At 34.1% G+C, this 27745-nt stretch overlaps 3 protein-coding genes across 3 annotated transcripts; 2 read left to right on the top strand and 1 right to left on the bottom strand.

The window, feature by feature from the left end:
- The first annotated feature begins 1140 nt into the window (after nucleotides 1–1140).
- LOC140832265 (probable sucrose-phosphate synthase) lies at nucleotides 1141–8849 on the top strand. Its single transcript, XM_073196171.1, has 13 exons — nucleotides 1141–1552; nucleotides 1640–1729; nucleotides 3283–3524; nucleotides 3881–3944; nucleotides 4115–4813; nucleotides 5060–5173; nucleotides 5335–5466; nucleotides 5557–5733; nucleotides 6294–6347; nucleotides 6432–6494; nucleotides 6607–7539; nucleotides 7763–7890; nucleotides 8316–8849. Exons 1-13 carry the CDS (start codon nucleotides 1370–1372, stop codon nucleotides 8593–8595), a joined length of 3159 nt encoding a protein of 1052 aa, XP_073052272.1. The 5' UTR covers nucleotides 1141–1369; the 3' UTR covers nucleotides 8596–8849.
- Nucleotides 8850–12167: 3318 nt separating this feature from the next.
- On the top strand, nucleotides 12168–14659 carry LOC140832264 (heptahelical transmembrane protein 1-like). The gene is made up of 4 exons (XM_073196170.1): nucleotides 12168–12608; nucleotides 12701–12793; nucleotides 13733–13772; nucleotides 13861–14659. Exons 1-4 carry the CDS (start codon nucleotides 12322–12324, stop codon nucleotides 14536–14538), a joined length of 1098 nt encoding a protein of 365 aa, XP_073052271.1. The 5' UTR covers nucleotides 12168–12321; the 3' UTR covers nucleotides 14539–14659.
- A 490-nt stretch (nucleotides 14660–15149) lies between these two features.
- On the bottom strand, nucleotides 15150–22945 carry LOC140832263 (uncharacterized). Its single transcript, XM_073196169.1, has 6 exons — nucleotides 22525–22945; nucleotides 20354–20440; nucleotides 19621–19794; nucleotides 19443–19529; nucleotides 19283–19354; nucleotides 15150–17537 (listed from the first exon to the last, which is right to left on the bottom strand). Exons 1-6 carry the CDS (start codon nucleotides 22687–22689, stop codon nucleotides 15519–15521), a joined length of 2604 nt encoding a protein of 867 aa, XP_073052270.1. The 5' UTR covers nucleotides 22690–22945; the 3' UTR covers nucleotides 15150–15518.
- Between the last annotated feature and the right edge of the window lie 4800 nt (nucleotides 22946–27745).

Genomic DNA, 27745 nt, shown 5'->3' with positions numbered 1-27745 from the left:
TCAATTATTGCTCTTAATTAAAGTCGAGTGTCATGAAATAATAGTTTGGTGAAATCGGATTTGGAGTTTCATGATTTTCCGTGCCATTTTAATATAATTTTTTTTTTCCTTTTATCATGCACAAGTTATTTTCAAAGAGGAAAAATATAACTTAAAATAGATGATTAACTCACTATTTACTCACAAAATACAAACGTACATCGCATCTTCGCCTCTCCTCTCTTTTCATGCTTCCCATATTTACCACCCCGACACCTTTTCTCGCGCTTCGTTTTTATTCTTGGACGGAAAATCTTCTTCGACTCAAGTTACAATTTTCCGTTTTTGTAACTTTTGCGTTTTTGAGTTTCGGTCCAACTGTCCTCAGTTCACGAATAATTGAAAAATTATTGACTTGACATATGATATATCCATAACATCATATCCTACACAAATAATTTTGGTGTCACTTGTCATTTTCTCGTTACATGTCATCCATATAGATATCTACACATGAAAACATAGAATAACAACACGTGATAGATAGTAAATATTCTCTTCTATTATTGGATATTTGTCGATTGTTATATGAATTGATCAAAAACTTGCTTGAACAATTCAAATAATTTTTTTTCTATGCTAACATTATTACGGGGATAATTGCTTGAACAATTCAAAAATCAATACACACATGCATGAACATAACACTAAAATCAAAATATGACTATTAGGTAATTGTATATTAAATCGATAACCAGATCAGGCGAATTGTCGTGATTTTATCATTAAATTTTTTTGGCCTTTTTTAAAAAAATATGCCCTTTTTACACATATATATAATGAGATTGAATGGCAATGATCGAAATCAAATTCCTACATCTACTATATATATATATATATATATATATATATATATATATATATATATATATATATATATATACACGAATTTGTTACCCTACACGCCATGAGCACCGCCTACGTGACGGTACATGATTGGTCAGCTTTTTTAAAAAAAAAAAAAAAAATTTGTGTGGTTGTGGGCGTGCTATATAGGCAAGCGTCCACGGGTGTTCTTTTCGAAAAGAGTGTGCAGGATAATATATATATATATATATATATATATATATATATATATATATATATATATATATATATATAATATTGTGTAGAATTCTCAATTATTTGATATTTGATTTCAATCAATTGAGAGTGGCCTTATCAACATCACCACCCAGCAAAAATCCCTCTCCACTCCATTTCTCTGTAGTGCAAACACGTATATATATATATGTGTGCGCGGATACATTTACGAATATTCGAATCAATTGTAGAGGCACACTCCTCCACATACGCACAGGAGCAGTGGTGATTGTGGTGGTGGCGGGAAATGGCGGGAAATGATTGGATTAACAGCTATCTGGAAGCGATTCTCGATGTCGGGCCGGGGCTGGGTGAGACGAAGTCGTCGTTGCTACTGCGGGAGAGGGGGAGGTTTAGTCCCACGCGATACTTCGTGGAGGAGGTGATCACGGGATTCGACGAGACCGATCTCCATCGCGCTTGGGCACGAGTATGTGTGTTTTGGTGCTGTGAGTTTTTTTTTTGTTCGTATAATGTGTGTACATGTCCGTCTTTTACTCTGGATTTTTTTGTTCAGGCACAAGCGACTCGGAGTCCGCAGGAGAGGAACACAAGGCTGGAGAATATGTGCTGGCGTATTTGGAATCTGGCTCGCCAGAAAAAGCAGGTTTCGTTTTTTCTTAATTTTTTCGATTTTTCCAGTCAATGTCTCAATGATTTTCTTTTCGAAGTTTTTCTTCCGAGTTTCATTTGTTTAGGTGATGACGCGTCGATCCCTGCTTGGGAAGGAAGTCTGAATTAAAATTTCTAGATACATATCTGATATCTGAAGTGTTATGAAACATGGGTCGCTTAATGATTGAAATCTAATAACATATCTATGTGTAATGGTAAAAAGATTTTTGCTTCATTGATTAAAATATTGGCTAAATGGCTCGCTCTTATCAACTGTATTGTTGCCTGTAAGATATTTGAAAATCACGAAGAACAATGTTGTCTGCGTGAGAGTTATTCTGTTTGAGTCTATTGACTAATTTTCCAGTAAGCACAAACTTAAATACCATCATGGCATGTTTTTTTATAAGTCAAAGAGAATCTATCCTTTTGTGTTTATAGCTCTGTTGTTACTTGGGAAGTTATGGAGTAATGGCAAGTGTTTTCAGATGGACCAGAGTTTTTTTGATGTATTTTATTCACACTATGTTTTTCGCTGGCTAGCCTTGTTACAGATTGCTAGTAATGATATAAGTTGTTGGACAAGAGCACGCTAGATATTCTAATCATCGTTCAAGTTTGTCTTTCTTTGGTTATACTTATTTAAATTTTACCTTCTGATTGGTGTCATCATTTCATAAGTGCATACTGAATTCAGTTGATACGCTTGCATACTTGGAATCCTTCCTATTTATCATGCCTGGATGGCCGTGTGATGCTTAAAATGTTTCTTAACATATGGGCATGACGGCTATGAGTATTCTAGCTCGAAAATCCATGTCTATCGACTTCATTTATTAAGATTACAAAAATACGTAATTGGCATTGATTTGCTTATACGTTGTGATTAATTTGTGGTTGCATCCTGGAACTTTTTTTCTTCTTTTTACTTGTCCCTGAATTTCTTTATTCACGGTCATGGGGTGCAAAATGGTGCAACTGCAATCTTTAAGTGAAGGATGCATGTCAAAATCTCGAGATTAACACAAAGGGATTGTGAATCTAGGGAGAAATTCAGTCTAATCACCATTCATATTTATTTGTACACTAATGAAATTTTGTATGCTTCGATAGTTTGCAGAAAACATAATGATGCTAATTGAGAGAATTTTCATTATATACGTAGATTATATTCTATCACATGTTAGTGGGCCTCTCTTCTCACCCTGGCCTTTCTCCTATGCTTCAAGGTGGCTTTAATGTGCCATGCGTCTTTAATAGTACCGTGAACTATGATATATTTTGCTTAATAGAATGCCAAAGTCTCGCCATTAATTTAATGCTCGAAGATAATTACGATTTGTTTGTTTGACTTATTATTCGTCTTTTTGACAATTGTTGCTTTTATTTCCTCTTTACATCAGTGATATTACAAATCATGTTACATACTTTTAATGCTGGGAGTCTTAGAAAATATTGTATGATATCTGCTGTTTTATTTTTTGAAACGTATATTTATCTATCAGTAGTGTAATTGAGTTGCAATTATTTCTTTAATTTTTGTAGCTTGAAGGTGAGGAAGCTCAGAGGATGAATAAACGCCGTCTTGAACGTGAAAGGGGTCGAAAAGAAGCGGTTGCTGACATGTCAGAAGACTTATCAGAGGGGGAGAAAGGAGATGCGGTTGGTGATCTTTCATCTCACGGAGAAAGCAATAGAGGTCGATTGCCAAGAATTAGTTCGGTTGACACTTTAGAGGCATGGGTTAATCAACAAAAGGGGAAACAATTATACATTGTATTGATTAGGTATGAAGTAAATCTGCTTGTCTCATATTTCATATTATGATTAAAAAGGTATTTGGTGTTGATATCCCGTTTTTTGCTTGTTATTTATTAATTTGGTGTTTGATAACTTTGCTTGGTTTTGCTGGTATAGTCACTCTTTAACTAAAATAAAGTTAGATAATCGGTCTTCATTTTCGGAATGATTATACTCGAGTAATGATTTCCTTCTACTGATTATTTTTAAGACCGCCAGGAGATGTAGGGAACTCGTATATTTGAACATGCAGAATTTATTATTTGATGCCCCCGCCTAAAAATAATGATATAGAATCGCATGCAACTTAATACGTGCTTGCTGACACAAGCTTCTCCCGCAGCATTCATGGCTTGATACGCGGTGAAAACATGGAGCTTGGTCGTGATTCTGATACTGGTGGCCAGGTATGTATTATGTGCTGTTCCCAGGGGAATTTTTATGTCATTTTCAGTACGCCAGTGGTGCTTCAAAATTCAGGGGTTGTTTCGTGATTTGCCAAACTTGTTCTCAGTTGATTCAATATCAACATTTTCATGGATAATGCTTTACTTTCCTTTTTCTATATTTTTATCAGGTGAAGTATGTTGTTGAGCTGGCAAGAGCTTTAGGTTCGATGCCAGGTGTATATCGTGTTGATTTATTAACTAGACAAGTATCATCACCAGAAGTTGACTGGAGCTACGGTGAACCCACAGAGATGCTACCTTCAAGAAATTCAGAAGGTTTGGTGAATGAAATGGGAGAGAGTAGTGGTGCTTACATCATTCGCATTCCTTTTGGACCTAAGGATAAATATATTCCAAAAGAACTTCTGTGGCCACATATCCCTGAATTTGTTGATGGTGCTCTTAACCACATCATACAGATGTCCAAGGTTCTTGGTGAACAAATTGGTAATGGATATCCTGTTTGGCCTGTCGCAATTCATGGGCATTATGCAGATGCAGGTGACTCTGCTTCTCTTTTATCTGGTGCTCTGAATGTACCCATGATTTTAACTGGTCATTCATTGGGTCGCGATAAGCTGGAACAGCTTTTGAGACAAGGTCGATTGTCAAGGGATGAGATTAATTCTACCTTCAAAATAATGCGTAGAATAGAGGCGGAGGAGTTATCACTCGACGCTTCTGAGATTGTCATTACTAGCACCAGACAAGAAATAGACGAGCAGTGGCGACTGTATGATGGTTTTGATCCAATTCTAGAGCGTAAATTACGAGCGAGGATCAGACGCAATGTGAGCTGCTACGGAAGATTCATGCCTCGCATGGCTGTAAGTACTGTAATTCCACTTTAGGTTCCAAACTACTAGCATCTAAATTTTTTTTGCTGATCAAATTTATATTTTGACTGTTCTGGTCTTTTATCATAGTTTCTCTGTAAGTAAATGAATGATAAATACTCCTTTATGGCACTTATTTTTTGAATGTGAATTTGTTATGCGGCCTCGCTGTCTCTGAACTTGTCTGAAACTCTTAGGTTTTTATGATTTACTCAAAGAGTGAGTTTCTACTCGCAGGTAATACCACCTGGGATGGAATTTCATGACATCACTCCTCATGATGGAGACATTGATACAGAAACAGAAGCCAGTGAAGGTGGCAAGTCTCCAGATCCACCTATTTGGGTAGAGGTTAGACTAATATACTGCAAAATCTGGTTAAAACAAGGCAGTACTTTTTAGATAGATTTATTTTTCAAAATTCATGAAATATTTAATACCTAAAATTTTGACCTCCCTCATTTTTTATTTCTTAAGTTAATGCTAGTATCTATACGGTGATACATGTACAGATAATGCGCTTCCTTTCAAATCCAAGAAAGCCTATGATACTTGCACTCGCAAGACCAGATCAAAAGAAAAACCTCACTACTTTGGTAAAAGCTTTTGGAGAATGTCGTCCTCTAAGGGAACTTGCTAACCTTGTAAGCTGCCACCCAAACCCATTTTCGTGGAATGCATTGAGTAGTTGTACCTGTATTGTCGTTTTTATTTGTTTCCCTTATATTTTGCAGACATTAATAATGGGTAACCGTGACAATATTGATGAAATGTCAAGCACTAATGCTTCAGTTCTTTTATCAATCCTTAAGATTATCGATAAGTATGATCTCTATGGTCTAGTGGCATATCCAAAACATCACAAGCAAGCTGAAGTTCCTGAAATCTATCGCCTAGCAGCAAAGACTAAGGTACTCTCATGTTCGTTTTGTAGCTCAAGCAGTATTGGCAACTTTAAGAAAAATAACAGTATAGTAAAGGTTCGGACTAATTGTAAACTAGAATTGTTTTAGAATTTTATATCCATTCTCTTGAATATAATACCAACTGCTCATAAATTTCTTGGTACAATCTTGATACGGATTGAACTTTCGGATTCGGTAAGCTAACACCCATAGCTTTTCCCCCTCAAACATAAGGTGTTGAGATAGCATCTAATCTGTGGCCTATGGCCTACACACATGTCTGCAATTCTGGGACTGAGCGAGTGAATAACTCGGCAATGTCAGCCCCTTTACACTCTTGGGCATGCCAATATTATTGGTTCAAATTGGGCCAAAATGCTTAAGATTGTGGTACGAAATTGGAAAGCAAATCCCTTGTGAATTTCTAAATACTTACATAGTATATATTTTTTCAATTGGGAAGTATTTGATTTTTCAGTGCATGCATGTGTGCTACCATTAGCTGATATGTGTATTAAATATTACATCTGCTGAAACTTTTAAGTGTTTCATTTTTTTTTGGACAGGGTGTTTTCATTAATCCAGCTTTCATTGAGCCTTTTGGGCTTACTTTGATAGAGGTATGCACGTGCTTCTGAAGACTTTAAACTTGGTGATATCAATTTTGTTCGATTGACGATTTTGATCTCTCCACCATCAAACAGGCTGCAGCACATGGTTTGCCCATTGTTGCCACAAAAAATGGTGGTCCCGTTGACATACACAGGGTATTTCAACTCTTTTCTCTTTGTTTATCATCTCAGAGATTTTGCGGAAGATGTTTCTTCTCCTGAAGCTTTTATATCTTAGTTTGTTATTTGGTATCTATCCTTATTGCAGGTTTTAGACAATGGTCTCCTTATTGATCCCCACGATCAACAGTCCATTGCTGACGCTCTTTTGAAGCTGGTTGCAGATAAGCATCTCTGGGCAAAATGCAGAGGAAACGGTCTTAAAAATATACATCTTTTTTCATGGCCAGAGCATTGTAAAACTTATCTCACTAAAATAGCAAGTTGCAAACCAAGGCAGCCTCGTTGGTTACAAAATGATGACGACGACAAAAATTCAGAATCAGATTCACCAAGTGATTCCTTAAGGGATATACATGATATATCTTTGAACTTAAAGTTTTCATTTGACGGAGACAGGGATGGGAGCCGAGAAAATATTAATAACACTCTAAACCCTGAAGTTCAAAAGAGTAAGCTAGAAAATGCTGTTTTGACATGGTCTAGAGGTTCTGTGAAGAGCTTGCAAAAATCTGGGTCGACTGATAAGGGAAATCAGAACTCTGTAGGTGGTAAGTTCCCCGTATTGAGGAGGAGGAAACACATGTTTGTGATTGCTGTGGATTGCCATGAAGGTGATGGTCTTTCTGAATGTGTAAGAAAGATCTTTGAGGCTGTGGAGAAGGAAAGGACTGAAGGTTCAGTCGGGTTTATATTAAACACATCCTTTAATATTACAGAAACATATTCTTTTTTGATTTCAAATGGCTTTAACCCGACTGATTTTGATGCATTTATTTGCAATAGTGGCGGTGATCTTTATTATTCATCGTTTCACTCTGAGGAAAACCCTTTTGTAGTAGACTTGTATTATCATTCGCATATTGAATACCATTGGGGTGGTGAAGGATTGAGAAAGACTCTAGTCCGATGGGCTTCTACAGCTGAGAAGAAGGGAGAAAGGGAAGAACATAATGTTGTTGAAGATGAAGAGACTTCAGCTGACTACTGCTATTCTTTCAAAGTTCAGAAGCCTGGAGTGGTAAACCAATATTCCTTATTTTTCTCGCTGTATAGTGTATTGGAACTTACTGTATCAACGACTTGAAATATGCCGCAGCTCTTACTGTCTCCTTCAGTCGTTGTATACCGATCCTGTCCTATTCCTTGATCTCATTAATTTTGCTGTTTTATTGCCCTTCATTGCTATATCTCCATCATAGTAAAACATCCATGCCATTTTAACAAGAACATTTGTCTTTCAGGTTCCCCCTCTTAAGGAACTAAGAAAGTTATTGAGAATTCAAGCACTACGTTGTCATGTTGTTTATTGTCGAAATGGATATAAGATTAATGCGATTCCGGTCCTTGCTTCTCGTTCCCAAGTACTCAGGTACCAATTTTACTCGGTGATGATATTTTCTTGTGACGGCTGTGCTTGAAGCCATTAAATCGTATATTCTAAAGTTTTAAGTACAGTGTCCTGCATTTACCTGGCATTTCATTTATCAGTGTAGTATACAAAGTACCCTTCAGTGCATACAATTTAATGCTTTGTTTCTTGAAGCTGGATTAGCGTCTCCAAGTACTCAACCTCCCACTATTTTCACATGAGAAAAGTAATATGAAGATGGTTTTCTTCTTTCTTGCCTCAACCCATGCTTCTTTCGATCAGACATTGTTTAGTTTGATCCATTGAACAACTAAATGGAGCTTTCGTCATCTTCATATCTTTGACCCTTTCTTTGGTATAGCATTTTGCACGTCACCATGTCATAAATGGAATCATAACTCAGACATGTAAAACTTGCTTTTCAGGTATTTATATCTTCGCTGGGGTATGGACCTATCAAAGGTCGTGGTTTTTGTCGGAGAAAGTGGGGACAGTGACTATGAAGGATTGCTCGGAGGTGTTCACAAGTCTGTCGTGTTGAAAGGCGTTTGTAGTAGCACAAACAACCAACTCCATGCGAACAGAAGCTACCCACTGACCGACGTCATCTCCTTTGATAGCCCTAATATTGTCAGCATGCCTGAAGGATATAGCAGCTCTGATCTCCGAGCCTCATTGGACGAGCTACAGTTCCTCAAATTCTAACTTTTCAATTATAAGTGCATACCTGCCAAAATTAAGAATGATGAATACTCAAATTTTACGGATTACATCCTGTTGCTCACAGCACAGTGACACTATGTTGGGAAAGCATATAGTTTGGGATACACAGGTTACAGTGTATATTCTTGAAACCTTTGATATGCGAAAAGCTTGTTTGGTTGCTCTATATGTTGAAAATGTTAACAAAGATAACAGTCCAATATTTAAGTTTATGAAACCTCCAACGTTTATCCGAAGCTGGTGCCTTTGTTTACAGATTTCATTATTTTTATTTAGCTGTAACAATGGCCGTTTCAATGGCTATTCAAAACAACAGGAAAGAATTCTATAATTCTCTCTTTTTTGGCCACTCTGCTGTGTCATTTCTCGTACGTGTTCTGGTGCTTGTTATCAGGCATACAACCGATTTTATGTGCATGGTCTGTCGATGATTTTGATGGTGGAGATAGCTTGTTAGCCTCCACCTGATTTACGCTGTCATAACTATAACCATAATTATGTTAGTGTGCAATATTATCAGGGGGATTGTCACCTAAGTTATGTTGCAATAAGCATCTTCCAATAGGAGAGAGGTGACTGTGAAAATATTTCACCCCATGATAAAAAAAAAAAAACATTATCAGGGGAGTGATATGGTGTATTTTTTAAATTGAAACTATTATTTATTTATTATAAATTGATTGTAATATTGGATTTGTTGGACCGTGTTTAAGTGAGTTCATACACACCTACATTTGTGGTTGTAAATTAGTTAACCATAATGTGTCACACTTGAAGCACAATGTATTGTTCACAGCTTCAGTCTTAGCTAGGAATTAGGTGGCAATGGGTCTATAATATTTTGTTGCATATTAATTTACTAGGTCTACTGTGAGACGGTCTCACGGATATCTATTTGTAAGACATATCAACTTTGTTCATATTTATAATAAAAAAATAATAATTTTAGCATAAAAATTAATATTTTTCATAAGTGACCCAAATAAAATAGTTGTATCACAAAATTGACATTTGAAAGTTTTTGTGTTATTGATTTTGTCTTTTCACACACGTTCGTATCTTCTTCTGAATCAAAGTGTCAAATAATATTTTAACAAAAATTAATAATTTAAGGTTAGTAGGAATTCCATTTTTCCCCCTGAAACGAAATACAGTGGAAATTATTTACCATTTCTTCCCAAAAAAATAAATATATGAGTTTTAAACGCTGAGACATTGTAAATGCAGTTACTGCCTGCCCATTCTGGCATACATATGAATTAATAAGGTTCAATTCATGGCTCTGTTGGACCGTTTATACAGACTAGATAGATGGGATGGACACGTTTCTAAAGTGTCTTTTTTTTTGGGGAATAGGGATGTAATAAATTATGTAAACATAATAAAAAGCATTGGTGAATTATACTTAATGTTATATTAATATTAAATCTATTAATATTAAATCTATATATATACACACACATTAAATAAGAGTAAAATTGAAAAGTAATTTGTATAATTAAAATTTTCAATGAATTTATTAATGTGTTAAAAAAGATACAAAGTTATGTAGTAATTAGGATGTAGGTAGTATATGTTTATTGTAAAATATAACATAATTAGCATGAAATATTTCATGTAAGACTTTATATAATTTTTACACATAATATGATTAAATTCCTCTTATCACTTTTTGCTGTATAGAATGACCCCCAACAAAAACACGACGTATATTTTTTTTTAAAAATAATTCTATTTAAAGAATTTTAATTGCAATTTGCAATATATCCCTGTAAAAAATACTTCTATTTAAAGAATTTTAATTGAAATTTGCAATATATCGCTGTACACATAATTAAATATATTATACATTCCCAGTCGGAATCAAATTATGCGCCTTTAACAATCCCTTAGAAGCGTGTTTATGGAATAGAGTATTCCACATGGAAAACATATGGTTTAATGTTGAGTATACTACACCTATTACATAGTCTAATAAAAGAATATGACTTTTATTAGAAGTAATAAAATTCAGTTCAAAGTTGATTTTTTTGTAGTTTCTTATGGGCAACAAACTCACCATTTTTATATAGAAACAAAAATTTATATGAGATCGTTTCGTCGGTCAATTTTCTGATATGGATTTTAATTTGATCTGATCTATGAAAAATATTAATTTTTCATGTTAAAACTATTATTTTACTATAAATATGGACAGAGTTGACATGCCTCATGAATTTAGATTTATGAAATTATATGACGAAAACCTACTATTTATATTAATTACTACTTCGTAGTCTCAATATTTATTTTGAGATGAATAAAGATGCTATAACATTTAATTTGCTCAACTCCTACCTACAAAACAGTTCGGGAAAATGCCCCAAATTTCTAACTACCTTGCAATACTCAGCACAATTGATATGGACACTCCACAAATCAATTACTTGAAAAGATATTTCAATTTGTCTTCTCTTTCAATTTAAGACCACTTATAATTTTAATTTTCCTACCTTTTTTATTATTGTGACGAGATAAATCGCAATAGTTACAATTAGGTGTACACTAGATAAACTCTCTAGCTGTTGTAGTAGTCAGCAAATCATATTAGTCAGTCAAACTATGTACGACGGGTTCGTCCAAGAAAGAATTGGTAGAGAAAATCGAACTCATTATCGTTGACCAAAAGTCTACCTACAACACCATCAACTCGAACACCCCACGATGTTTTGATTTTCCAATATTAGAGATTAAAAAAATGAATCAAATTAGTTTTAAGGATGCGTACTTGGCAAACCATGTACGATAAGTTCGTTCGAGAATGTTGACATCTGAAAAATGAAACTCACGATTTTTTATCGAGAATTTATATATTTCATCAACTCGGACATTCTTGAGAGACATAATTTTCCATTAGAGATAAGAAAAAAAGTATACATGAATCAAATTATTTTAACTAATTTTATGTTGACTCAAACCTGATCTTATAAGGTTAAAAAGTGTTGAACTTGAACTACTAAAAACTTGTTCCAATTGACTTGAAACTCAAAACTAACCCATACGAAAGGAGAGGTTTGTTTATTTGTCTAAGACAGTAAAAGCATCGAATGCGTGTTGTCAGGATACAAGATCCTCGTGATTTATTTACTTTTAATTTTTACTTTTTTGGGGAAAAATAAGGATTTTATTTTAAGTATATATTAAATTTACTCATATTTATTACCCTTAACTCTCAGTAAATTGACATCCAAAGTGGAACAATTTTTTTTAATTGTTTCAAAACATAGACAAATTCAACAAAATCATATATTTTGTTTTAAAAAAATATTGAATCTACCTATAAATAACATTAAATCAATATATACTCCCACTTAATTAAATATTTGAGCTATTAGCATCTTATTTAAATTTTACAGCCTAGATAAGATAACCTAAAACTTAAACCAATTTTTTTCAAAAAAACAAGAAGTATAAACTCAATGCAAAATAAGAACTGATGCATGATGCCAGCATTAAATGGAGAAGTTATTGATAACCTAACCAAATGTGACACAGCATTAAATTCAAGCAAAGGCAAAGTATAAGCCTTCCTTGATAAATGCTCTGTTGTTTTCAAAATTGCTTGTTACCATACTGTTCACACTTTTTTTCCCTCTGTATTTCATATGAAAAGAGTTCGTATTTTTCTCTCCGAATCAAGAATACTATCTGCTCAAGAAATTTTATATTATGGTAAGTAGCAGTAAAGGGTCTGTTCGGAAGAGGAAAGTTAAAGGGATGGATCAAGAAAAAGATGCAAAAGTTTGCACACCTGCAGAGAAGAAAAGTATCAGCAAGAAAAGGATTGGTTGCAAAGATTTCAAAGGGAAAAAATGTCATCTTTTATCCTATCATGAGCTGCCGGAGTATATGAAGGATAATGAATATATATTGAATTATTATAGGGCTAATTGGCCTCTGAAACAGGCCTTTTTTAGTGTATTTCGGTGGCATAATGAGACATTGAATGTGTGGACGTGAGTGAAGTTCTTTTCTTCGAATCTGTCTTATTTTTCTTGGCTTAAGATGAGTTGAGATTCTGAAATCATATTTGTTTGTTTTCTTGCAGACATTTGCTTGGGTTCTTGTTGTTTTTGGGATTGACAGTGGCAAATGTAAAGGACGTGCCTCGGGTTGCAGATTTCATCACAGTATTAGTTGGGTAATTTCAAGAATTTTATCCCCCTTTTCTCTCATATGTATTTTTAGTTCAAATTTAGAACTTGGGCCATGGAGGTGATTGGTTGTGGCAGGATGTATGATTCAATATTTAATTTCTGCTGTTCATAAAAACATAATTTAATTTTTTAGACATATTATGCTTGCAACAAGTCTGGAGACATGGTCAGAAGGGATGATTTTGGTGGAGGGAGGCGACCTGGTAGGGATGACTCAAAATTGATGAAATTTGAATTTTTAGAAAGTTCACAAGATGAAAGGATATTAATTCTTTTAATATTAACCTTTGTGAAAACCATTGCCTCTTTGTTTTATTTATTTTTGTCGTTCTTGGCTAATATTTTCATATTCAAAAAAGTTGAGAGCAACTGGACAATTTGTCTTTCTTTCTGGCCATGATTTTATTAATAATTGCTTGCAAAAGTAAATAAAATTGAAATAAAATTGCTGCAGAGCAGTTATTAGCTGTCTGTTATCAATCAATTCAATCATAAAAAGGGACATTTAACTATGATCTGTCAACTGTCACCCAGTTTTTTGAAAAGTTGACTCGTTATCTATGGGAATTTAATTCAAGCCATTGCCATAAATTCTTCTTCCATTACCTACTAAAAACCGAAAAATACAGATGCTAAATAAAAAACTTAAAATCCAATGTGATTTTTTTACTACAATGGGATGGACACACTTTTTTCCTCTGTCGAGTGAGGTTTATGCCACTACATTGTGAACCCGCTGCATCGAAATCTTTGACATTTCTTTTCATGGCTAGTTTTACTTCCTAATAGCTAAAAGGAAAGGGCACTCTTGTGGTGAACTATGTTGTTTGTGAACAATGATTTAAGTTCGATTCAGACACAAATGCAAACTAACGTTTCCATAATTGAAGCAAAGGAAATAAAGCGTTTTCTCTGTTTTACAGGCAAAACCCATCAGCAAATATATCTAAGAATTTCTCCCTGGTGAGTTTCCTCATTCAAGTACCTAAGTCATCAAGTTTCTTTAAATTTTCAATGACCAAAATGAAAATTTGAATACTTCCCATTTCAGGGACCGACAAAATTGATCGACCTGAAGCAAGAATCGCATTTGAAAATCGACATAACCTCGCTCGAAACCGTCGTCACGAACTGGCCATTTTACGTGTACTTGAGCGGTTCTATGTTCTGTCTCCTCTCAAGTAGCATATGCCATCTCTTCTGTTGCCATTCACACCACCTTAACTTAATGCTACTACAGATGGATTATGTCGGTATAACTGTCATGATAATTACGTCCTACTTCCCCGCCATGTACTACATTTTTCAATGCACCCCGCATTGGCAAGTCGTTTACCTGACCGGTATCACGATCATCGGGATCTGCACCATCTTCACGTTGCTCTCCCCGGCCTTCTCGACTGGGAAATACCGTCCTTTTCGAGCTATGCTTTTCGTTTCTATGGGATTGATTGGTTTGATACCGGCGGTTCATGCTGTCGTCGTGAATTGGGACGATCCCGACCGTAACGTTACACTGGCGTATGAATCTGTCATGGCGTCATCTTATTTGATCGGGACGATGTTTTATGTTTGCCGGATTCCTGAGCGGTGGAATCCGGGGTTCTTCGACCTTGCGGGGCATAGCCATCAAATCTTCCATGTGTTCGTTGTGTTGGGGGCATTAGCACATTATGGTGCTACACAATTTTTCTTGAGATATCGTGGTCAGATGGAGTGTGACAAATAGTTTGATATTCACATGTAATCTACATACATGATTGCCAAATGAAGCATATTATTTATATATTTTTAATAGAATTTTGTATTCACTAAAATTATAAAATATTGTTCGTTTGTTTAAATTAATGTTGCAGATTGGCACTTCTCCATTGTAATATTTTTTCTTGAACACGAAGAAATACCCTTTGCACAGGGTACATCACATGATATATACGCATTATAACGTCTGTTATGCGATCAATAATCGAATTGCATAACAGGTTTCGTCGTTCGTTACTTGAACACGAAGGTTTATTGGATCATACTCTTCTTTTTCTCTTAAAAGATTTGAAATTGTAAATATTTATCCGTTTGGTACGAGGTGGATTTTATATATATAAAAAAAAAAGGCTTAGATTTTGGTAAAAAGGAAAACAAAATAAATTAGATTGTGCCACATCACCAACCCAGTCCAATTTCAGATTCTTGTACGTAGACAAAACGAAAAACAATTTCAAATATTGGAAGGATATGAAATGTACATTGTTTGGTAAACCCTTGTTAGGATGATGATGAAACTATCAGCGATGATCCTCTCCTAAACCCAACCATACACCAACCGAAGCAAAATTCAATGAAAAGCAAATGTAAATTTAACATAGAAAAAAAGATCTAATTAAAATGCTGGCATCTACAAGAGTATTGGTTTTTGTGTTTGCTTAATAATCTCAAGAACTCGTGCCCCTCTATGATTCAATAGAATCTCGACAAAGCCTACATTTGAATCAAAACTAAGTCTCGAAACCTAGATATGGGAATCTTTAGTAACCAAAATTAAGCCATGCCACTAAAAAACTAAGAATCGGAAATAAAAGTATTATTCTTTCGGATGAACAATTTTATGTTACAAATTCTCCTTTCAAAAGGATTGACAGCTTACCTTCTAATGCAGAGCTTATCCTTGTCCTCAACTTATACCAAGGCTCTTTTAAGGAACATAAGGCTGCTTCAAGACAAAGTGAGTCGGAGGCCGGAGTGACCAATAAAAACAACAGAATGCTCCATCAAGAAAAACCATTCAGTTTTAAACCCCCCGGGGAGGAACCGAATTCCACGATGTTGTTTCAATTTGGCAAGAGCTTCTTGTGTTTTGCCACACTTTAGATCCACATAAATCGCCGTAACAATAGCCTGGGTAGCATTAGGTATTTCAGATAATGCTTTCATCACAAACTGTTGGGCTCGTTCAAGATCCCCCATCAACACACAACTGACAGCAAAGTTCGCACAATAAATTCCACGAGCCTCTTCAGGACTGGCAAACACAGATAGTTTGGAGTCACTTCCTGAAGAGCCAGTATTTGGAGGCCCTGACAAACCATTTGAGTCCTCGTTGTCAAGCTCCTTTTCCATAGTCAGTTTTTCACAGTCCTCTTGGCTGTATGGAAGCTCCACATTATTTCCAGCAGACACATACATCATCAAATAGTCAGCAGCTTCCTTCACCTTGTTTATCAGGCATAATGCCTCAGCTACATACATAAGCCCAAGAAAAACGTATATTCTTGAGCATTCTGGTAGTCTCAACAGAGTCTTTGCTGTCGACAGGGCTTTCAAAGGATTTCCGAGTCCCAGCTCTACATATGCCAAATCTGCAAGTACCGCTTGCTTTATCATCCTGTTCTCCTTCATGCAAAAGTCATCGTATTCGGGAATAGAATTTTGCAATGACATAATTAGATTGTTTCCTACCCTTTGTTCTTTCACTTCACCATTTGAATTGACCTGGCTTGTGGGGGATGACAAATTAGATGACTTGGGATCACTACCTGTGGAATTCTTGTTATCTGTACTCTGCAGCAGTGACGTTTCTATTGATTCACTTTCCTCCGAACTATGAACTGGACCAAATCTAGAACTTTTTGACCCCATTGAATCCAACAAATGCATAGAATTGACCAAACACTGCCGGGCAAGAGACAATGAGAGACCAGGCTGCCTGCCATCACTTGGAAACAAATCATCCTTTCCGATAAATTCAAGTTGGTCATCTGATGAAACCCGATAACCCAGCGCAAGTTGCCTCCATTTCCCCTTTCCAATGACATTAACTCTAATATCAGATCTGTCATTTGAGGAATCACTAGATTTTATCAATCCCTTTTCCAAGGCCATTAGACAGCACTCAGCAATCCGTAGCCACAAAAGAGGTTGATTGTAAAAAATTAAGCTGGCGGTTTGGAAACAGCGGGCAGCATGGAAAGGTCTACCACATGTCAAGGAACACACACCACAATTATATGTGATCAGAAGCGATTTATCCTGAGACAGAGTTAAGAGTTTTGGAGGTTTTTCCTTCCTTACGAGCAAGCTGTTATTCAGGGCTTTAGAAAAGAATAAACCCGAGGTGTGATGCTTCCCAAGTCGATAATAGATGCACCCAAGATTATTGTAGTACATGTTAGACGTTCCAGTTTCTGAGTGGTTATTTGATGCTAGTAAAAGCTTGATTGCTTTGCGATGGTTCCCACGAGCATATTCGAGCTGTGACTTCAAATAGAGAGCCATGACATAATCTTTGCCACGAGCTATATTCATAGCCATCTTAACTTCACGTTTGGCTGCCTTCAGGTTCCTGGTGAGAAGCAGAAAACGAACTTTGTAAAGATACAACTTAAGCCTCAAATCAACAGCTGGCAGGGACTCAACAGCTTGGCTCCTCAAGAGATCATTAGAAAGTGGGATGCCAGGTCTTTGAAGGTTTCGGCCACTAATGTCGAGGGAAGATAATAACTGCAATGATTCATCTTCAAGTGCTTCCTCTGATAGCGTGCCAATCAAAGTATTCTCCAATGCATTGGAAGCGTCAGCAGAATCAGAATGAAAAGCATCGGAAATAGTTGAGTTGCTGGGGATTGAAGCAGATTTGGATGCTGACAAAGGTTGTTGCTGTGCAGAGAGGCCGTTGTCTACTTGATTGTTCAAGCTACTGACACAGAAAACCTTCTCAATGTAGCTTATCACATCCTGAAATGATAATTCTTATTTGACTCAATACATGATAAAGAGTTAAAGAAGTAAACAATAGTAAATATTATGACATGGACATGTGACAAATAACTGGTGGTACATCTTAACCCCAAACAGTAAATCTTATCATGCTATAACTACAACCAGTCCTCGTCACTCAAATAACAGTTATTAAAAGATTTACATAAGAAAAGAACGCATCTACCAAAACTGCATCGGAGAAGAGCAAGCAAGACTGCAAGAGTTAATTCTAACTGGAATGGAAGCGCGAGCTGTCAGAGAAAACACATTTAACTCCAAATAGTTTGATCATCTAAAACTTCTAAACCATATACTCTCACAAGGATAACTTTAGCCCACTCGTCCCACCCCAACATATGTTTTGGGAGTATACGCCAACAATATGAATAACAGTTCAATACTCCGTACCTATGTAATTGTGCAAAAAATCAAAATTTATAAATGAAAAGTAGAAGCTATCCTGAATCAACCAGTATATTTAATGCAGGTTCCAGATGCTACTTCAAAGTGAATTTATACATTTTCTAAAGTGTGTTAAGTTGAAATGAACCAACCAGAGTGCTCAATCTTGCATTTCTATGAGAATCATTCCTTAGAAAGACCGATAGACAAATAATTATTCTTATTGGGTCACTATTTAATATCAAAATTACTAGAAATATTTCCAAGTTGTCACAAGGTTTTTATTGCCCCGTGTGTGTGTGTGTGTGTCTGTCTGTCTGTGTCTCTGTACACTTCTTCCACGACTAGTTGCGGTTTCTGAGCTCAATCACACCTAAGGTAGCAGCCTCTAATACTAAAAAGATTTTCGAAAACATTGATAATAAATCGCAGAGGTGTTCTTCACATGTTCATCAGATACAGAAGTCTCAAATACTTGGATCAGACACAATCATATGTTGTTCCACTTCATTCAGCAACTAGTATCAAGCAGAGAAATCATAAAAAAGTTGTTACACCATTCTTAAAACCCTTCTTTGACATTATTAAATTTAAAGATATTTATGTACGGACCTAGCATGTTTTTTTTCTTTTTCTGAAACATGGAATAAGATCCTCTAGTCAACATAAACTTTAATCTAGATATACACTAGTGAAATTTGACATTCAACTATTTAAAAATTATTACCAGAAAAATTGTAAACTTTGTGTCTACCACGATTGCCTGTTATAAGAGCACCCAAAGAATACACTCAAATCCATATAAGGTAAGACAAGGGGAAACACCAACTCACGTAGCAAAAAACTCCTCCAAACATGTCACAGAAGCGCTGCTTTGAAAATTAAGGTAAACATCTGCCAGAAGCCAATTGGCTCAGCTGGCAGAAGCCTCGACACCCGCGTAAATCAAATGACAAATGTCGTCCCTCCCACTAACCCACCCCGTAGTTGTAAAAATTGTACTAAAAAAATAAGAAGAAGAAAAATATCTCACTGTGGAAAAGCAATTTTGCCCATAGTTAAGAGATTCAAAAAGCAATTCGCACATACACACATGCTGGTTAGTTACTTTAAATTTCCATCAGAGTTGACCACTTGCAGTTTAATGCAGAATACAACATGCCAAACGTTTTTCAGGTTAGAACGACGATACTATCTGTTCCTTGAGAAATAACTAAAGAAACTAAAGGATCCATAATATTGATCAAATTTAGACAAAAGCAAGTAAAAGAACCTCTGCATAAGAATACCACATCCATTCTGAGATAGATTGTACTTACAGCAGATCTCAATGCATGCTGAGAGAGTAATGCAACATCCAGCAACAAAAGGCAAATACGAAGTGCAGTCCCCTGTATAATATTGACAGTTAGCCAATTGGTTTAATCAGAATTCACAAACAAGAAACATCGCAACATGCAATACATTATACTTGCTTACCTCATCAATTGGTTCGATGTTCTGATATAAAGCGTCCAAACATGAGAATGATTTTGGGTACTCGTGAAGATGGAACCAGACAACTGCCTGCCGTAAGAATCATAAATGCAGATAGGGGATTAGGAAAAAGTCAGCTCCAAATCACGTAATTAACAGTGCCGAACTATATGAAACATACTGTGTTAAACATTGCCACCGAGATATCAAATTCATCACTGCGAAGAACAGGGGAACCTGAAACCTGATGCACCACGTTATTTCCCCTCATGCTAGCAGTTGTATCTTTGCTTCCGGTCTGCCGGCCAACCTCTAGGTGTTCTCTAGATGCACAAGCAAGCTCTTCATTTTGTTTCTAGATTAAGGGAAAAGGGAATCCAATGTAAGAATAAGTGAAACCAACATTGTAATAGGTTGGAATACTTTCGTACTAAAAAACAAGAATAAAACATAAAATGGGAATCAATATGACCAGCAATCCTATGTTTACAAAGGGTAACACTGAAATTTTGCAACTGCTAACTGCATTATAAATTACTTAGTATTGCCTAGACCAAAAATTAAAAGGTGGAGATAACAACCAGAGGAGGTTGCATGCAAAGCTTATTATTAATTGGCAAATATGGGTAGTTTTCATAATGGAAAGGCTGCCTTCTCTTCTTCCTTTATACATCCTGTCTGCTAAAATAATGTCAAACAGACAATGAAAACAATTACTTTTTATTTACTTGAAGCATTCAATTAATGTCAGTATCATCCCAGCAACACGCACACATGATATTTATTTCTCAGGTACCTATCATTCAAAAAAATCGTCATAAAATCCCATTCAATTAGAATGATGTGCACATAGGAAGATGAATAAAGTCCCTAAATAAAGAAAGAGAGTGGGAAAGCACCATTTAAGTACAAACCTTGATGTTTTCAATTGCTTGAAGAAGCCTTTTAGGATTTGGACAACCATCTTGAATGTTCTCCACAACAGCTATATTATGAAGAATCTAAAATGGGAAAAATAAAATTAAGAAAGAAGCATTACTCAGAGAAACACCAAATGAAATAATAGACAGAGCATTCATTTTACCATAATTGCATCCTGACACATCCTGCTCACAGAAACTAAATTGAATCAGTAGTTTTAATGTTTTGAAACCAACAATTGAAACAGGCTTGATGACCAATAGTTCTGGTGTGAATTCAAGGAAATTATTTTTTTATTCAACTTGAGTGTTTAATAACTTGCTGAAACTGGTCGAGTTATTCATGCATCAAAACATTCATGTTCCTTTCACCATTTCCTTTTAAAATTCAAATCTTGGTCCAAGCTAAATCACTTCGCATGGTTTTTAATTTCTTGACAAGCATAACAGTTTGACTGATCACAAATATGTATGCCCTCATACAGCATTGTCTCAATATGTTTGTGCAATTGAGGGATAACTTGATGAAATACAAAACCTAAAACAACACTGAAGAATGTCTAGTAAAGGAGCAAGCATTCAACAAATGAAATGGCTAAAAAAACTCGAGGAATAAGACCTAGCTGGGCCACTGTACTCATACGAAAATTGACCTCATTAGTGTTCTGCACTGAGAACCTTGAGGCAAAACACGCTGAAGTTATGACTCTTATTCTCATATATTCCATAAACCCCCCTCTCCGATCTTCTATTCTTCTTTGTGAAAAGGCGTGGACTATGATAAGTCAATAACCAACCATTGCTTTGTATGTTACAATCTGATTTTTTTGTAGCATAAAACTTTTGGTAACGAACACACAAGTGCTTTCCTAAGGTCTTACAGAATTTTTGCGCCCACCCCCTCACTTCACATGTTTGTTTTTCCAACGGAAAAAAAAGGAGATATTTTGTTAAGAATTGCCACTTTCTCCGTTTAATATGTCCCCTTGGAAAATGAGAAAGACAGAGATACAAAAGGACATTCATACTATTTAAGACCGTGGTTCTAAAATTCGCTAGCACTAGTTGGGCACAAAACCTGCGCCTAACACCTAGGCCGCCTAGGCTGGCCGACTAAAACTTTTTCAGTGCAGTCAGCCAACTCCGCCTAGGCCCATTTTAAAACACTGGTTAAGACTAGGAGAAGACAACAAGCTGGTAAGCAAATAAAGACTTAACACAAAACAGAGTTGATGGAAAGCTTGGTTGAATGAGACATTTATCTATATTATAATCTCCATGACTGCCCCAGTGTTTGGGCCTTCGTAGATTTTCCTAATAAGAAATCTAATTATTGATTGAGGGGAAAAAAGAATAACAATGATTAATAAGCCAGGTCACTAATCAATATTATATTACCAATGAAAAAAATAAACCAAAAAAAGAACAAAACGCCAGACTAAGTCATTTTATCAGCAAATTAAAGCACTTCAGGAAAACTCGGGTGAGGTGAACCAACTTACAACAAATAAAAGATGTGGGAAAAGAAGGAAAATAAAAGAATTCTATAAGATCATGGCTTCACAAAGTGTCACTCAGTTCCCCAATTTGTTGGACGCCTAAGAACATGATGGTTCAACAAAACAGCAGACAAAACTATAACTCAATTCCCATTTCCAGAACCGAGAGAAGTAAAAAATTAAAAGAAACGGTTCAACAACTCTCAAAACAAAGATTACTTTTGTACTCGTACAAGAAAAAGCCTTAAGTTATTAAACCTGCATCCACGTATCATGGTATCAAATATCACCGATAAAAAAAAAGGAAGACAGCAATAGTACAACTTAATCATATAATTTACCGTAAAACCACAACCAGTCGAGCTTGAAGTTTACCCATAAGTTACCACCACATAAATATCAAACATGGCATTGGTATCTCAAAATAAAATGATACTAATCCAATGGCAAACGCGCAAATTTAAAATCATCACCAAATGCAACGGAAATAAAAATTAAAAAATAAAAACAAAAGAAACTTCTCAATTCATCATGAGCTATAGTCTATTCCATTTACGGCCGCTATCCTGATAATCTAATGATATCAATAAAAATAACTAAAATAAACCAAATTATAGATAAAACCATACATCTAAATTTCCTGTACTAAAATATAAGATTACCCACCTTCGGATCGCGCTCCTTCTTCTGCGACAACTGATTCAAAATCCTCAAACAATCTACGTACTTCCCAGCCTGAAAGAGCAAAGCAGCTTCCTTCGCAAGACCCGCAGCAACAGACAAATCACTGTCGTTCTCCGCCACCGAGGCCAACGGCAACGCGTCCTCCATAACTTTACAGATCGATTCAATTAGACCTGAAACGGCACTACAATGCACCGCGGATAAAAGGAAACACCTAACTTGCCCCTTCTCAGAAATCCTTCAAATTTGCATCCAAATCTAGGATTTCAAATGGAATGGGAAAGATTCTTCGATAGAGATAATGAGCTGAGTAGAATCCTGAACCCTAGCTACACGAATTTCAGTAAGAGAAATGAGGAAAGAGAGGTGGATAATATAAATACGCATAATATGTTTCCATACTGTATGATATCTATTATGTATGTGACAACAAGAAAATATATATTATAAATATATACGTATATATAATTGGTCGTGGGAATTTAATTTATTTTTTTAAGTGATAAATTTACAAAATAATCGATTAAAATTATTATTTTATATTAATTATAAGTATAAAAAATAGCAAACACTAATCCACCTGAATTTCGGGCATCATCATGTAAAAGTTTAAAAAAAACGATCGATAATATTATCAATTGGGTGTCTAAGTTAGTATAGTATAAAAGCGCTAGAACAATAATCATTCGATTTTTCATGTCAATATTTTCGCGAGCGAGCATATCGCACAAGTATTGCACATGATGTTTACTTAGCTAGCGTAGTTTGCAAGCTATTATGTTGGTCATAAAATTCATCCAGTAAGCACCAAAGAGTGTTGACGACAGGTTCTCATGACATAAAAAAACAATTTGATAATGACTTTGAGGGGGTGTCCAAGTTAGTGTAATAAGTGAGCTCTTGACCAATAGTCAGGAATCCGATTTTTGCTACAAACACTTTCTCGTACGAGCCTATCACAAAGATTTTGCTCAATACAATTTATCTGAATAACGTGATTTACAGATTATTAAGTTACTTAGTATATACAAAAAAATCATGGTCGCGGTTCATCGTGATAAAGAAACACATTTATAATAATTGTTTTCCTTTTAAATTTTTTGACAAACATTGATAATAATTTTGATTGGATTGTGTTTAAAATATTTAGAACAAATTTTGTGAAGACTTTCTTTTTAAAAAATATATATATATATTTGGTACCAAACTGCTGGGCAGGGCTTTTGGGTATGTTGTAAAATTTTCATTGGGCCAGTCATATGGCTAATTATTTTCAATCTTGAACTATTAATGGGTTGGCCCAACTGTTAGTTAGAGGCTAAGAGCCAATGGTTTGATATATGAAAAAATCACAATTTATAAGCTAACTTGAGCATTACCTATGCAATATGCACTGTTTGGTTCATATGATTAATTATGTACTTTTGTAAAATTCTGTTGATATATAATCATCATATTATTAATAATCTCACGTAGTATAATCGATATGCTTTGTGTTTGCGTATTACTATATTTTTTAAATCTTTTTTCTATGCTTTATTTTCTCATTTAATAAAAATATAACGGGGAAGAATCAATGGTCTGAAATCTGAATATCCATATTGTTGGGATAATCTCATTTGATAATGGAATTTAGAAAACATCGATATCATACATGCAATGATTCTTTCATGAAATATTGGAATTTTCCAAAATTAAAAAATTATTAATTATATGAAGGTATTATTAATGTGAGATATTTGAAAAATGTTTCTAGAAATTAGTAAACTGATAAAATATATATTAGATAAAAATCTATACGTCTAAAATATATAGACATATATATATATATATATATTATAAGAAAGACAACTTTATAAACAAACTTTCAATTTTATCGTTTTTAAAAATTCATTCAAAAATTTCAAAACGCATTAAAAAAAGTATATATGTAAAAAGAAAAAAAAGAAATAAAATCAAATGCATGTACAAAAGAAAAAAGAAATCGGATTTTCAATAGCTCTTAACTCAACTGACATCAAAATCTCAAATTTATGACGAAGTCTTGCTATAAATTTTAAAAGTTTAATTTCAAATCAAAACTCAGTTAGTATCAACACTCTAGAAATCCAGACAATTATTGTGAATATCATGTGTCAAGCATTTGAGAAGGCAAAAGAACCCCATTTTTCAGGTATGTGATATTATATGTGTAATGACTCATGAAAAACCTGTTTTATTGTAACGATCATGAACTATCTCAGTATTGATTTCCCTGAACAAGCCCGTCCCCCTCTTGGAAATTATTGTCATGGGGTTTTTTCATACATCATTGCTCATTGAATATCTTCATCGTTGAGAAATAAGATTATTTCGTCTTTCCCAATACCCAAACCCAAAACATACAGGAATAATACTTACATCCTCGTAGTGTTATCAATTGAACTAAAAGAAAAATAACTATCTATATCATTCATATAATTAGAAATCTAATGAAAAAGGCTCGACTATGTTATTATTATATAGTATAGACGTGAGTGAAATTATTAATAAGCTATATTTGGAAAGTGAGCAGGAAATTCACAATAAAATCGGCCGTACTCAAGAAAAAAGTCAAAGAAAAACACATGCAATTGTACCCCAAACGCAAACAAAAAGTACTACACTGTGAAGCACATGTGAATAACCAAGACAAAAGTTTCAAAGGTTAAAAAAAATAAAAAATCACGATTTGAACTAACCGTACACGTGTTTTACTTTTTCTTTTCTTTTTTTAAAAAAAAAAGAAAGCTACACAAGTGTTTTTATATTGGATTACGTTTTTTTTTTCTTTTTAAATAAAAAATTTAATTTTTAAAATAATTAAAAGCAGTTAATAATTATTTCAATTAGGGAGGAATTTCCATAATATATAATTTATTTAGTTAGGCTGGTTATAATGAATAACAGTCAAATATCATTGCTGAGATACGATTATTTATATTGTTTATTTCAAGATATCGAAGTTAGTTACTCTAGATAAAAATATTTTTACCGGAATATTGAGCGTGGAAGTGGGAAGTTTGGAGAAAAAATAAATTATAAATTTTCTGAAAAAATAAATTAAATTATAGATTTTTATTTCTTGAGAAACTAATATCCTCTCATCCCCCACTAGATTCGTCCGTTTTCAGTCAAGTTCCTAATCGGCAATCTAACATCAAGTCCACACCTTTTTCGAGCTAGCATGGCGGCCATGAATTAAATTTTTTCTAGTTATCATGTTTTTTAATTTTCCCAATATTGTACATGAAAATAAGGACATTATCACGTGTTCGGCTAAAGTTTTATGATAATATGAGTTTAAAAATAAACATGTTATCAGTATCTTTTAATTTATCGTCTCATATCTATCACGAACCAATCGATATCTATGATTATTAAAAATTTATTTTAAAAGTCTATAAATATCGCTTTAAAGGGTTAGAATTGTTTGTATTTTTGTGGTTGTTTAATTATGGCATGACGGAGGTAGGGAATAATCCATCGATATCCATAATGTTAAATTTCTTGTGTTCCGATTTTGCTTCCTTTGTTTTTTGGCAGAAACGAATTTGAAACACAAGTGTGTTTTTCTGAAGGGGAAAATGTTTGTGTTTGTCTTTTGCAATTATTAGAGATTCGATCTCTAGTTAAATAAAGCGCAAGTCTTAATTATTGGTCGAAGACATTTAAATATTTGTAATGTCATTTTAACTTTACGACGTTTCAGCAAATCAAAACAAAAATAATATTAATTTATATCATATTATATTAAGCAAAAGATCTCTTTTGGTGAAATATTTTTTCCTTTAAGAAAACTTATTCTCTTGGCTCTCAGTTGTGGAGTTGTTTTCTAATTTTTTTTTTTTTAAAACCCAAAGTCTCATTTGTCAAAAACAAAATATATGCGAGCCAGTGAAGTGCATGTATGTCGTAGATTCTAATGACAATTATTGAGAATGTCTTTTGTAAGATGATCTTATTGATTTATATCCGTAAGATGGGTCGATCCAAATTTAAATAAAAAAATATTTTTTTTGACAAAAATATATTATTTTTTCATGAGTCCGTCGAGTCGAATATATATCTTACAAAATTGATCGATGAGAACATCTTATATGAGTTTTGTGATAACTAGTTTTGTGTGTGTGGTGATTTTACATATATCTCTAGCTCAAATGAGTAGAAATCAATTTTACACGGATTGCATATTTTACGCAAAATCTGATCGGGTAAAATTTCGGTTTCAAATTCAATCACCCGAGCTTGAGTTATGATTCCTGATTAGTTTTTGTTTTTACTGTTATTCGATAGTAGCCTCTTGTGAGACGGTATCACGAATCTTTATCTGTGAGACGGGTCAACCCTACCGATATTCACAATAAAAAGTAATATTATTAGCATAAAAAAGTAATATTTTATCATGGATGACCCAAATAAGATATCTGTCTCACACAATATGATCTGTGAGACTATCTCACACAAGTTTTTATCATTATTCAAAGGAATTTTAAGTTACGTTTTCCATATTTTTAAATATAGTTTTCAATCAAATTTTATGGAAGACACTTTTTAACATGTATATTATATTATATCTAAATATGTGATTATTTGGCGTTTTAAATATTGTATGGTTTTCTTAATCATATCTTAATACCTAAAAGTGTCACCTATTCAATTAAAATATAATGTAATAACATATTTATTTTTTCTTATAATACAAAATAACAAATATTCTCCAAAATAATAATACAAATATTTCCATATATATATAGTGTTATATAAAATAATATTTCACTTTTCAATATCATTAATTAATTAATTTTAAAATAACAATTTTTTTCATTATTTCTCATATGTTTATTTTGAAACAATATTAAACAAAATTATAATATATATATATATATATATATATATATATAATTAAAGTATTAATTATATTAAAAGATAAGAGTACAAATATTTATTATTTCACTAAAATAAATTATTCGAGAAACATGGATCTACGATGACAAAGAAAATAATTACGAGTATAAAAGTATTTAATTTTTTTTGTAATTAATTTAATCAGTTTAAATAAATATTATTAAAAAAATAATTATTTGAAAAAAAAATCGCTATAATATGTTTTTGAAAAAAATACTAATAAAATTATTTTAATATAACCAATAATCTAAGTAAATCGTATGTCAATATATTTACG

The sequence above is a fragment of the Primulina eburnea genome, chromosome 5 (genome assembly GCF_022965805.1).
Source record: "Primulina eburnea isolate SZY01 chromosome 5, ASM2296580v1, whole genome shotgun sequence".
NCBI classification, from domain to species: Eukaryota; Viridiplantae; Streptophyta; class Magnoliopsida; order Lamiales; family Gesneriaceae; genus Primulina; species Primulina eburnea.
This window is presented reverse-complemented; position numbering and strand designations above follow the sequence as displayed.